We start from the raw sequence: 14,295 nt of genomic DNA, 5'->3' as shown, positions 1-14,295 counted from the left end.
GTTATTTCTGGGGTTTTTTCTATAAATAACTAGGCCTGTGAAGGAGAGACTTACATCTGAATTCACGTGACAGCAAGAGAAACCGTTTGGCTTGGACCACCAAACAGAAATTAAATCAGAGGAAAACTTTTCATTTGGAAATATCTGTTGTGCTATTTCACGATCGCTTACGGCTGGTGTGTGACGCTGTGAGCGGCTCAATACGTTCCAGAGGCCGTGTGGTGTTCTCAGCCCGTCTAACAGGTGTGATCGCAGCACACTCACATCACGTGTAAAAACACACGCCACAGATTGAGCACATCGTGTGACCAGAAAGTGATTTTCTGAATTCCCCGGATAGTTCACCCAAAAACAAAAATTCTGCCTTCATTTACTCACTTTTGAGTTGTTCCAAATCTGTATACATTTATTTGTTACGATGAACACAGAGAAAGATATTTGAAAGATTAGAAAGATACTATCGCATAGTAGGAAAATGTACTTTACTTTTTTTGTTCTGTTGATATTTTGAAGAATGCAGAAAAGCAAACAGTTCTGGGGCACTTTGGACTACCATTGTCATTTTTCCTACTATGGTAGTCAATGGAGTCCAAGAACTGGTTGGTTACAAGCATTCGTCCAAATATCTTTGTGTTCAACCAAACACATATGTATACAGGTTTGGAACAACTAGAGAGTAATTCATGACAGAATTTTCGTTTTTGGGTGAACTGTCCCTTTAAAGATTTTGATTTCTTAACTATTTTATTCATGATTTTTTTAGTACTCAAGAAAACGCTTGAATCTGGCATCATCAATTACGTTTACATTTACTTTGTTGCAAATTCATTGTTACAGAAAGCACAGTGTAGAACAGACATATGACAAATCAAAATGTGTCATATAATTTTAATTTTGCTTTATAATTGATTGAACATACAGTATTTATTCCACAAACAACACTATTTTGTGTATGTAATTGAACAAAAATATTTTAAAGGGATGGTTTGAATTCTGTCATCATTTATTCACCCACACGTCGTTCAGTGACACTCTATGACGCTTTCTTCTGTGGAACACAAAAGCAGATATTTTAAGAAATGTCTCAGTGGTTTTGTGTCCATATACAATGGAAGTTATTTGTGTGGTTATAAACATTCTTCAAAATATCTTCTTTAGCTTCAAAATACAGGTTTGGAATGACATGATGGTGAGTTTAAGAATTGTCATTTTTGGGTGACCTATCCTTTTAATTTTAGAAATAAAAACAATTTCTTCACAGCTGCAGCCGCTGCTGCAAAATCAGCTTTCGCCTCGGGTCATTGCTCTGGATTTGGAGTGTGTAAACTGATCCAAGACCAGCAGTTACAGGCAGCAAATCACCTGTCAATATCTATATTCATACACTCACACATCATGATGACCAGATGGCAAGCAACACCAGTGCTTAAAACCCTGATCCTGGATCAGACAAACATAGCGTACAGTATATTACCGTCAGCATCTAAATGCTGAGAAACTGACTTAATGCTGTTAATTGAAAAAATAGGTAGTGATAAGATTCTAAAAAAATTAACTCTTTAACAAACAGTTTGGTTTGTTGTAACGACATAACAATATAATAAAGATCAGGAAGTACAAACAAACAACAAGCCATAAAAACAAACTATATAAAAAAACGAATTTACGCTTTGAAAGGTATATGAATCTGCTGACACCTGGAGAACTAAAAACATCAGGTCAAACAACAAAGGAAGTATGACAGGAATTATTATAGATAAGCATTTGTGTTCTGGTGGAAACATGATTCAGCTCTAAATGTGCCTGTCAGTAGAGCTCACACCCTGTTACAAACACAACACCGCACACAAATACTTGAGATCAATGTAAATTTCAAAGATTTCATTTGCATGCTACTACAAGCCCAGTCTGAGAGTCTAAATCCATCTCAGGCCAATGCGAACTATTCAAGAATCTTTATCATTTGCTATAACAGGACTGAACACAACAACAGATAATGTAACATCATTTCAGACACTATTAGTTTGTTGGATAAATCTAAATGAAAGAAATTAAAATTGTGAGTGACAGTGATATTTATGTTATTAACACACACACACACTGCCGTCCATGAGTTTAGTCTGCAGGCCTCCCGCACTAATTTCAGATCTGAGACGATGAAAATGTCTCCGTGTAACAGACGAGACCTAATTGCAAGGGACGCTTTGATCATTTATAGAACTCGCAGCGAGAGATGTTGTAGATGTTTGAGAGAAATCTTGTCGATATGAACATGCGCTCCGCTGCAGGAGACAGACAGCTGTGATGCAGCGATGATGACTCAAGACTCAACACCCACTGCTCCTTCAGCATTTTAATCATTTATTTCACTTCCGTTGCGCTACTTTTCTTTCTTTTTTCTTTTGTGAATTGATATGCGAATCGATTCATTTATTTAATAGTCCTCAAATCTATCGAAGAAGGCACACAAACACGCCCATGCTACACCGAATTGAAATGTACTAAAATGACTACACAAAAATGAGTAATATGACATACTAGAAAAACATGCTCAGAAGTTGATATTTCACAGTCTCGACTTAGTCTCAGATGCTTCCCCTAAAATTCCTTAATAGGAGAAATAAAAACAGAAACGCATGAGACAATTGTTCAAATACATGAAGGTGTAGAAATAAATGTAGACTAAAGAGGTGAAATCATCTGGATCAACTTGATGAGAAATATTTGAGTTCATATTGAGATCTTCAATAACATTGACTTTTGATTGCAGACTTGACAAATCTGAGCTCAGTTTGACACATTGTTGACATCTCTTCTCAAACTCTAATGCAGACATTTTTCTGATTTCTGATGGATGAGATTTAAGCATTTCACACTGACTCTCCCTGATGTCTAGGAGAAATAGTTGAGGTAGACAAGAACATTTTACATTTTGTAAATCACTTAATCAGCCAAACACAAGGAGCAAATATTGAATACGAGACACTGCATAAAACACATTGAGGTCGACACAAACCATGTTTATCCTCATTACAAGCGAGGGCATATTTAATGTAGTTTGGGTCATGTTTTCTTTCCTCTGTTCACAATGGGATGCAACGCACCTGTCGATGCTGTCCTCTGCCTCATTTGACTGGCTTCTACCAAGAGACTAGTGAATTTGCATTGAAATACCCTTGAGTTTGATTGGATTTACTGCCTTTGGTGTCAAAAGTAAAAGTTGTTTTTTTTCGCTATCTGTTCGTGAATATAATTGTGTTTTATAATCTGCATTCAGAAGTTTTTTCCTGCCGTCTACGACCCTAAGAGAACAGACTTGCGACCCATTTGTAGGTTGCCGCCCACTTTTTGAGAACCACTGTTATGGCACATACTTCAGCTTATGAGTCTATAAGGCAAACCAGCAAAGATCTCGACAGTTCTGCCACAGACATTTACTAAGACCCCGGTGAGCTCCACCTCTTCAGGGAGTATCCATCATTTTCAGCCTACTTAGCATGATCCACAAGGACCGATCCGTTGATGTATGGATCTATATTTGGTTGTGTACGTGGGAAGCAGAAATAATATAGAGGGCACATCTGCAAAGATCTAACACCTCCAAGGAGACTAGAAAAAACAACACTTGAACTAAACAGTCCTAAACCACTGTTTATAAAAAGTAAAGGGTTTAATATCATCCAACTACTTTCAACAAACTGTCTGTTACTGTTACTTAATGCAATCCTAGCTTTTTTATTTGTATTTTACCTGTGGTTCATTATAAAGAATATCACATCTGATCAAAGCACAGTTCAAGATCATGTAGGCCTAGAGATACTGGGGAAATCAGGGGCTGGTGGTCACAGGGGTATATCTATAAGGTTAAAATCAAAAGTTCAACTTTATGAAAGCATCAATGTCTTCTCCAGGGGTTTTATATTTATGTTTTGTTTAAATAAAGTCTAGTTTTGAATAGGTACATACACAAAGATATACAGTAAGTGATGTCCATGCTTTTTGTTCAAATATATCATTCGAGTTGTATAGTTGTAAACTGAAGCTCAGTTTTGGGAAGAATTTAAGGAGCCTTGAAAAAAAAAAATGACACACAACACGTTCAAAAATTCAAGTAAAGTTCCAAGTCTAGAAAATAATTCTATAAGAGAGGATCAACAAAATATTAAAGGGATGGTTCACCCAAAAATAAAAATTATGTCATTTACTCAACCTGTGTATGACTTTTTCTTCTGTGGAACACAAAAGAAGATATTTCGAGAAATGTCTCAGTGGTTTTGTTTCAATTAATGGAAGTCAATGGGGGCCAATGTTGTTTGGTTACCAAAATTCTTTAAAATATCTTTTGTGTTCTGCAGAAGAAATAAAGTCATACGGGTTTGGAATGACATAAGAATGGTGAACTATCCCTTTAATAACAGTAGTCCGTTGCATGCCTCAAACTGTAAATTAGTCAATGCATGCTTTATGTGAACGTTTGGTTTTTCTATGTATATTTTCGTACATTCTAATAGTGTAGTTTGCCCTTTTGCCAATTCATTTTGTCCAATAAATATCTAAAAAGTTTAGTGTTCTGTCTTGTAATATACACCTCATACTTGTTGGACACATTAATAACATATACCGTAAACATATTGAGGGCATTAAACATACAAACATATTGATCAAATATTACTTTTGGTCACTAATTAAACTCAATATGTAAAATATTTACTGGAATAAATTGTACAACACTTATTCCAGTTCATTTACAACACCTAAAGCATTGTCATGGTCAGGCTGACCTCAAGAGACCCAGTGTACTTACTATTGAGGATCTTTTATATGAGGATCTAGGTGTTTCTGTAGATAATTTGGTAGAGCATCAGTTTAGCAGTGCAAATGTTGTGGGCTCGATTCAAAAATAAAATGCATACCTTCAATGCACTGTAGGTTGCTATGGATAAAAGCATGCATGTGAATGCGTTGTGCTTGCATGTCCCATAATAAGCTACTGTATGGGGATGCGTTTTAATCAGGTTTATTTCCTTTTCAACGCATTTTTTTACTGCTATCATTCTATTGAAGGACAAGGATGTTAATAACTTCAAGCACGTTTATGTTGACTGGCTCAAATAACCCACTTCAGCATCTTTCACGTGTTAACCCTACACGCGCCGTTTCTTTGTTACGCGCTGCATGACATTCTGCATCTACATTTCGCTTTACGCTTAAATTGACAGGATCTCCAAAACGCTTTAGCGCTCTTGGGGGGTAAAAATCGCCACAGATTATTTTTAACCGAACAAATGCGTCGCTCAATACCGCGACTCCGTACGCGTCTTGCCTGCGATGCGCATGACCCCGTCCTTAAATACGCATTCCATTTACGCGTTTCTAAACACACCAGCTCTGTTATCATCACCCTACGCGTGGGAAAACGGATTTCTGCCATCGGCTTTGGAGGAGGAAGGAGCGCCTCCGCGCACCAAGATCCATAAACGCCAAGTGGATTCCTCATTGTGCCAACATGTGACGCGCTCCTACATGTCTACTCTACACGCCAGCGATGGACGCTCCATCGGCACCTGGACAGTGTCGTGTTCGCCTACCTGTGCGTTTGGAGAGGTGTCCAGGTGGAATAAATGTGGAGCGTCGCGGTTAGAGCGCGCAGCGGCGTTGCTGGTCCATAGTGAATGCGCTCCAGCTGCTTTCTCTCATCCGCGAGCGTTGCGCGCCTCCGCCACTAGATGCTGCTGAGGGTATGCGCGTCACAGCTGCTTCACATGGGGTCAAATTGACATCTTTATGCATTTGACAGAGTATTCAAAACGACTTACAGTGCATTCAATTTATGCATGTCATCATATGTGTGTTCCCTAGCATTCGAACCCATGAGCTTTGCGCTGCTAACTCAATGCTCTAGTAATGTGCAAATTTGCTGTGTTCACTAAGGATAGGATAACTAGATGCCACTTATAGAGACCTATACTGTAGAACTGAAACATACGGGTGGGACATTTTGAGAAGCATACAACACGTTAGAAAGATTCATGAGCAATTCAAATCTTAGAAACCAAGAAAGTACTACTCACATTTTCTTCCAATAATGTACATTCATCTGGTAATTAATCTTATTCAATTCAGGATATGATAACATAAACAGAGCCAGACTGACATTACAAACATTTTACTATGGTATTTTCCAAAATACCATATAGCCTCACCTATTATTGTCAGATAGATTGCTGTAAGCTAAACATTTGCTGTTCCACAGAGTGTGCTGCCCTCTTGTGGCTACAATAGATTAGGTGAAATATTTTATGCATGCTTTCACACTAAAGAATAACAAATACTGTCTTCACAGCAGCACTAACACAAGCATCACCATTACTGTTGCTCATTCTTAGAGGTATGGATTTCTCAAAACGCTTAACCATAAGCAAGCTTGTTAAATTTAAGAACATAAAACAGATCTCATAAGAATGATCAAGTGAGATCTTGTTGAGAGGAGATTTGTTATGAGTTTTCTAAGCGCCCATATTTCTTCAGCAAATGGAAAAATCTTTAGAGAAATCACATCTCTGAAGATGAATGTCCTGTGTCAGCTAAATCTCTAAAATATTCATGAGCTTTTAAAAGAAGAGCAAATTTTGTTAGATGGGGTTATTTTCTTTCCCATCAGCAGACGGAGCAGTATTTTTTCTGATGAGCCTACACTGGCCGTCAGGTCGAGTGAATGTTTACAGCAATCATTCAACTACTGAAAAGACACTTAATCAACACATTTAACTAATTTCAAACTTTAATCATCAGAATTTTACGTTATATATACAGTATATATATATAGCTGACATCTTAAAGAATCTGTGTGTATGGATGAGCCGCTTCTAATCCATCCAGACTCATTACTCCAAAATACTTCCTTAAATCATTTATCTTATCTACTCTTTTTTCCTTTAGTTTTGCAAGCCATAATATTTGGATCATGTTAGAGACTGCTCTCAAAGCTCATTGGCCAGACTGGCCGGGTGCCCATCGGTGTTGGTGTCCGCCTGCTTTTAAAGAGATCTCCTGCCACGTGAATCCAGGAATGACACAGATCCAGCATTCCATTAGAACAAATGCATCAGCAGAGACACAAAGGTGGGCAGACGTTGTTATTATTACCAGAACCTGTCACAATAAACGAGACAGTGTGTATGTGCGACTGTGAACAGGAGGATGGAGTTAGTATAGGAGATGCCAGCCTGGAAAAGCAGTAACATGCAGCCTGCCACACAAAGTGATGCTGGAATGTGTCAACCGAAGTGATAATGTCTGAAAGATATGGTTTCAGTGCACATTTGTAACCCTCAAGTATCGCTTTGATCGTCCACACGCTTACCTTATCTGATTGTTGCTTGGTCTATAAACACCATGCACTGCTGTGTTTTACCTTTCTGTGTTTTTCTTATTTGCTCCTGTAAAGCTGCTTTGGAACAATGCACATTGTGAAAAGCGCTATATAAATAAAATTGAATTGAATTGAATTGATTGTCAAAGTTAAAGCCAAGCACTCCAGAGCCTTTATCATTCTGCATGGTCTGAGCGCCATCCAGATACAGTTCTGAACAGCAAAAATATTACCAAACATTATAATATATAATATTACCTCACAAATTCTGGAAAATAATACATGTATAATATGTCTCACAGTCATATGCATTATTTCATCATATATGTTTCATTTAAACACATCCCCAGATAGCAAAGATTACTGGTTTAATGTTGAATCAATGTTAAATTTGTTAACATTAAATCAATTATCTTTGCTATCTGGGTCAGTCCTAAAGTACTGTACATGTCCAACACACATCTAGTAAAATTCATAGCTTTTGCCACAAGATGGCACTGTTTCACAGTCAGAAAGAAAGAGCTAAGTTTGCATGAACAGTTCACCCCAATTAAAAATTCTCGCATCATTAACTGAGAGCTGGAAGATTTTCAGCAAATAAGGAGGCCAACTGGCAGTGGACCTCCAGTTTTGTGGACCTCCCTTATTTAACACATCTGCTCATTTACAGAGATCCAACTGACTTACTGTAAATAATGTGCAGTGCTGTGGGTCCCCAGTGCCAGTAACTGAGAGCAATACATTTGATATACATCAACCGAATCAAAAAAGAAAGAAAGAAAGAAAGAAAGAAAGAAAGAAAGAAAGAAAGAAAGAAAGAAAGAAAGAAAGAAAGAAAGAAAGAATCTGCAACAACTGCAAATCTTTCTTGTCAACGTTGTGTTGCAAAGCATATCAAATGTCCTCCTGTTGTATTATGGGATATATTCTTGTACATGCTGTATGTTGATTGTAAAGGATATAAAAATAAGCATACACCTCCTGCGTGACGTCACTGCGGTTCCAGCACTATAAAACCACGCGAGTGCGCGTACTGGGTTGGCAGAGTATTTGTTTGTAGTGTGGTGGTTGTTGTTGAAGAAACAAGACAATGGTGCAACTTTCCAAAACTGGAGCGAAGGACACGCTGAAGGCTGGCCATCCTCCTGCAGGTCTGTTAGTTTGTAGCGTTAAATGATTCGATACTTTGTTTGACGACGCGTTTGTTAGTAGTTCGAGATTTATTGTTGCACTTCTGGTGTATTATGTAACACGTGTTGCGCGTCGTATTGCACACTGTTATTTTCTGTTTGTGTATTGTGCACGAGCAATGCATGCTGAACTGAGTGTTTTGGATCGCGTGATAGTTGTTAAACAAACATCGCCTCTTGTTTTGTTACTGCGGGATCGACAGGATGTGAGTGCGCGTTCATAACGTTCACTTTCAATTTCTGCCTTCAGAGCGCAGCGAAAGTTGTTTAGCGAATTCCGCAAACTGAATACAAATGCCGCTATGTTTTACGTTAAAAGCACAAAGAAATTCCTTCTGTCTTGTGTTTTATGTTATAGGGTTTAATGGTGTTCAGTACATCAGTGACCAAAGCTATTTCTGTTTAAATATTAGCTAAATCCTTTGTAATGTCTGTAATGACATTCATGCTCATTTTGAATGTTAAGATTGTCTGAATTCTCATTTGAACTTATTAAATACACCATGCCTCTATCAAAAACTTGTATGAAAATAACTAACAAAATTTAAAGTGTTCTCCAAAGTGAAATTTGAAGATTTTTTTTTGCAGTAGAAGGGAAAGGCAAATCTTCCAGATGTACTTATGTCATAAATAAAACCCAGTTATTTGAAATTATGGCTAAGGCTCAAAGGTGTTTTTTGACATCAACTTGAATGGTTAACACATGCGCACACAGCCTCCCTTACGAAAACCCTACCGTTAAGGCACATGACCACCAGTTCACATAATGTTCTGGCACTTACCCCTGGCTAGAACTGCAAATGCTGAAGACGCCCTTATTATCCTACTTTTGGAGAGTTGCCGTTGCAGATTTTATGTCTGTTTGAACGGATGGTCTGTTTTATTGAGCACACTCGCCCTCGGGCCCTGGGCAAACGCCCCAATAATTCAGAACAACAGTGCAAGAGGACTGAGCTGATGGTGATAGACATCTACAGGATTTAACTGAACTCATGACCTGGATTTGTATGAATTGATTTTTCTAAGAAATCTCTTCAGCTTCAATCGCTTACCAGTAATGGCTTTACTGTTTTTACATCCCATTTCAAGTTTCTACCCCAAACCTTTAATATTTAACACTTTCAGTCCAATTGTGTTTTTGTTACACTTGTTCAGTAAAAGCAGGAGGGATGCGAGTTGTCAAGAAAAATGCAGAGGACAATGTGGAGAAGGAGACCAAGAAAGTGGATAAACACAAGTATAGTAACACCATTTATTTTACTTTTTAACTTATTAAAAGTAAATCAGACACCTGTTGCTTAGTAAAAGTTTGTGAAATGTGTAAACTCCCAGTTATAGTACTTTTTTGGATATTTCAATAAACTTTTTGTGTACTTGCCAATATCTCTTCTAGGTCCGTGCCTACTTCCAGACTGCAACACTTGAGTCTTCTAATGGCTGGTCCTCTTGAAAAGGTTTGTACTCTTCCTGCTATAGAATGTGTTGTCTCTCAGTTCAGAACTATAACGCAAGTCATCGAAATATGAATTTGGTTGTTTAATAAAAGAAGTTTCTTACCTCACTCTAGAAAAACAATGTTCGTGTTATGATCTTTATTTTTCCTCTGCAGTTGGGTCACGACTTTCCAGAAACTCCGGTTTCTGTGCGACACTTCAGAGTTAGACCGGGTGTGGAGAAGCCGCATGTCCCTCGCTCCTATTGTATCCAACAGCCACGCAAGTTTTGAGCTTAAAGTGATGTGCTCAAGACAACCAGAAAAGTTATTTGAAACGTGTATTTGTAACCATGTTGGTTGCACTTTTTGTAGCTTTGCAGCTTACTGCATAGGTTGTGCATCTGCATTCTGAATTTTACGTTGCATTAACCCAGTATATATTAAAGATGCTGTTTGCTCTATTTGCATTTCATAAATGAGTGTTTGGAAGCTTGACATTACATTGTCACATTAATAAATATGCATGGGACTCTAAACGTTGTTGTTTTTGAAAAGGACTCCTGTTGAAATGAGCAGTAAAGGGGTTTAAGTACAAATTAAGTGGTGGTTGTATTTTCACATCCTTGTCGCTAGATGGCAGTGGAATCCAGTTTTTGTACAGTGTTTTTTCTGTTTATGACCCAAAAAAGGTTCATTGTTATGTGGGGCCGTTTTAGGATGCATGCTGTGATTTAAAGGGAATTCTTGAGGTTAGATTAAATAAATGCTGGTCAACCATGTCATGTGATTAATAATAACCTGATGAAAACAAAGTAATGCCTCAAAGGCAACAATTAGACAAGCTATAGACTATGATGAGAACTTTGGGAGAATTTATAAATATTCTGGCAATATAGCTTTGATTTAATTGGTAATGCTAAAAATGCCCTGTTAAATGTTCCGTGTATCTTTTTTTTGGAGGATCTATTAACAGAAATGCAAGATAATATACAGTAGATAAGTAGAGGTGTAAAAAGACCTTGCACAATGAAGCGTTATGTTTTTATCTTCGAATGCGCTACTTTGATCTTTCCTTGCATGAAATTCACCATATTGTTGCTACAGTGGCCCTAAATGGACAAGTTGCTCTACAGAACACGTTTCGAAAACATGTTATCTAATTGATAATCTAATTCAGCAAAGAAACGAAAACGTGAAGACATCTGGTTCACACCTAATGCGAATTAAGTTGTTTGTGCGAGTAAATTACAAAATCAATGCAAAGACGCTGGCAGGTGATGCGAAGCGGGTGGCGCGATTGCCGCAAACGCACGTCAATCTCGTCTTTCGCGCAAATTTAAAATATTTGTCAGCTTGCGTCACTCACGCGAAAATTAACCTTTCCTACGAGTAATAGAGCGTGCAACGCGATTGTTCGCGTTTGGTGTGAACCCAGCATTACCCCTAATTCACACTGCACGCGTGAGCAGAGCCGTCAGCGTACCTACATCATCACTGCACCTGCAGATTCGCGAGGGTATTCACACAGGAAGCGTTTGTATAGCGTGACCGCAGCTGCATCGAATGTGCAAGGTAAGCAAGCCAACCACATAGCATACATTCGTTCCCTAAGTTTAAACATTTGTAAACGTGATACTCTTAAAATTCTGTTACCAAGGGTACAAGACCCACGTATATTGGTAAACAATATGGTCAAACAAAACACATCGCCATTATATAATTTTCTTACCATCTGCACAAATAGCAGAAGCTATTTCAACCCAGGCTTTTTCCTTTTTTGAATATATGTCTTTGTAATATTTACTACAGGATCATAAAGCATTTTGTGCTTCTCAACCTCAACGATCAGCCTTGTGTCGTCCATTGTGGTACAAGAATGAGGTATGACACGATCACCTTTTATAACGAGCTCCTCGGAAAGCTGGCCACAAACTCAGGTTTGATTGGGTACTGCAGAGCCGCTTTCTGGCTAGTTAACTGCCATGATTTTATAAACCATGCTTCCACCCAAACGGAATAATTAAAAACAAATGAAGGGGTACAGCAAATATAAATGTTTTTTTAACATACTCCTAGTCTTGCAAAAAAAAAACACAACAGGCTTGCTTATTCTGTGCAGTCTGAGCACTTTTATTGTGCAACAATTTATATTTGTCCATCTAAAGTGTGCTGTCACTTTAACTGAGCTTGAGCTGCGCAGCAAAAATAGACTCGGCGCCGAAACCATCGCATCAGTGCTGCTCACGCGACGCTCCTGCTTGACGCTGACGCGCTGCTCCTGCTCCCGGTACGAAAGCACTCATTTGATAACATGCACGCCGAAGAAAAATAGGCGCTGCTCTCGCTCTGCTCACGCGTGCAGTGTGAACTAGGGGTTAGTCTTGCTTGAGCCACCGTAGTGCTTCGAGAGGGGAGGGGTGGAGTGAACCGTTGATTGCAATTTGCAACCTCACCACTAGATGCCGCTAACTTTCATTCACTGACTGGGCCTTTAAGAAAAATGAGAACGTGTCGAAAATGGAACATTTAAATAGCGTTAAAATTAAAGTACATTCAATCAACAAGTGCAATTATTTGCATCTTTTACTGCTCACAAAATTGAGATTAATGGATAAATAGTGTAGGGGGGAAAGAGTATGAATACAATGAGAACAGTGTAAAAGGCATTTTTTAACATTGATGAATAATGTCATTTACAGTTTAATGTGATCTTTCTCAGTGAAGATGTACCAAATACTGCAGCGATGAGAAAAGCACTGTGTGTGGTAACTGTGAGCTGTCAGTTATAATGGGGGATGAGCGGATGTGTGCTGTATATTTAGGCATCTCTATCGCAGATAGCACAAAAGAGCCCCTATTGAGTGTAAACTGGGCCAAATACCAAGACTGTAGCAGTGTTTTCATTGCAAATACATTGGAAAAGTACAGACAAAGAAAAGATTAAAGGGGTATCACATGTACTAGCAGTCAGACGTTTGAAAAACCCTTACTGGATTCCTAACACTACAATATTGTTGTATCTGTTAACATAGTAAACGCATAACATGAAATATGAAGAATAAACAGTAAGTTTGTTCTGTAAATGGAGCTTTTCTTTCGTTGACATGATTATTTAAAAAATCATAGTGAATCAGCTAAAATATTGTTTCCAGCAGTTTGCTTCAGTGTACCTTTCAGTTGGGTCTATAATAAACAGTAGTTGTTTTAACCCAGATTAGGTGCATTGTTGTTTATGTATCTCTTGTACAGTTATGTGCGGTATGCACAGTTTATTTTGGACTGATGTGAACAAAGCATCATGATTCATCGTAAAATCTGATACATGTGGGAAAAACACGATTCTTCAAATTGCAGCACATGACCAAAGCTCAGAACTGCAAAGAGCTGCAGGTGCCAAATGAAATATCAGCAGGATGTTTGGCACCCTGCATCATTCTGTTATTAAAAGATGAGCCCATACTGTATATTTAAGTGAGCCTTTTGAAACCTGTGAGGAACATGTTTGAGCTATAATGTGCTCCAAGGTCATAAAATCTACTTCACTTCATTTTAGTTATCATAATCTCACAATGCAAGAAATACTAATAATCCTTAAAGGGATTATTCACCCCAAAATTAAAATTCTGTCACCATTTACTCTTCCTTAAATTGTTTCAAACATGTATAAATGTCTTTGTTCAGTTCAACACAAAGAAAGAATAATAGGAAGAATGTTAGCGATTTTTAGTTCTGGGACATCATTCTCTACCATAGTAGAAAAAAATATTGTTGAACACAAAATGAGATATTTTGAAGAATTTAGGAAAGCAAACAGTTCTGGGGGCACTTTTGACTCATTTAAATTTTTCCTACTAACTAACTGAAAATTGCTAACATTTCTCCAAATATCTTTCTTTGTGTTCAGCAGAGCAAAGTAATTTATATGGTTTGTAACAACTTAAGGGTGAGAAAATGATGACAGAATTTTCATTTTTGGGTGAACTATCACTTTAAAGGGAAACTCCGCCAAAAAATGAAAATTCGAAGCGCAGAATGTCAGTTACATGGGCTCATCAAAACTATCTTAATTTGCGTTGCAAAGATGAAGGGATGTCCTAGGCTTGTCGAACGACTTGAGGGCGAACAATTCGTGGCAGAATGTAATCATATTTCGGCGGAGTTTCCTTTTAAACTGTCTTTGTTTTAAGTATGATTTCTCTATGGACATTTTTTTATCCACTTGCTCTTGTAATTCATTTCCTTCTCTGTCACATTTCCCTAAATGATTTGAGCTAATGGATTTGGTTTTGTTATATCGT

At 37.9% G+C, this 14,295-nt stretch overlaps 2 protein-coding genes across 2 annotated transcripts in view; one reads left to right on the top strand and one right to left on the bottom strand.

The window, feature by feature from the left end:
• The window catches only part of slc4a3 (solute carrier family 4 member 3), a 51,131-nt gene extending 45,418 nt beyond the window's left edge, over positions 1–5,713 (bottom strand). The window contains exon 1 of the mRNA XM_057335452.1: positions 5,589–5,713. The gene's annotated coding sequence lies outside the window, so the exon portion shown is untranslated. The remainder of the gene's footprint in view (positions 1–5,588) is intronic.
• Positions 5,714–8,389: 2,676 nt separating this feature from the next.
• On the top strand, positions 8,390–10,553 carry dap1b (death associated protein 1b). The gene is made up of 4 exons (XM_057336004.1): positions 8,390–8,523; positions 9,718–9,799; positions 9,956–10,016; positions 10,172–10,553. Exons 1-4 carry the CDS (start codon positions 8,463–8,465, stop codon positions 10,286–10,288), a joined length of 321 nt encoding a protein of 106 aa, XP_057191987.1. The 5' UTR covers positions 8,390–8,462; the 3' UTR covers positions 10,289–10,553.
• Positions 10,554–14,295: the final 3,742 nt, after the last annotated feature.

Source organism: Triplophysa rosa, linkage group LG6 (assembly GCF_024868665.1).
Source record: "Triplophysa rosa linkage group LG6, Trosa_1v2, whole genome shotgun sequence".
NCBI lineage: Eukaryota > Metazoa > Chordata > Actinopteri > Cypriniformes > Nemacheilidae > Triplophysa > Triplophysa rosa.
The sequence above is the reverse complement of the archived record's forward strand: the minus strand, read 5'-3'. Positions and strand labels throughout refer to the sequence as shown.

What these genes read in the sequence shown, in the direction of transcription:
- dap1b (XM_057336004.1), top strand. Translation starts at nt 8,463, where the DNA reads ATGGTGCAACTTTCCAAAACTGGAGCGAAGGACACGCTGAAGGCTGGC. An exon ending in AAGAAAGTGGATAAACACAA is followed by an intron (nt 9,800 to 9,955) that starts GTATAGTAACAC and finishes TATCTCTTCTAG; the next exon opens with GTCCGTGCCTACTTCCAGAC. An exon ending in TGGCTGGTCCTCTTGAAAAG is followed by an intron (nt 10,017 to 10,171) that starts GTTTGTACTCTT and finishes TTTCCTCTGCAG; the next exon opens with TTGGGTCACGACTTTCCAGA.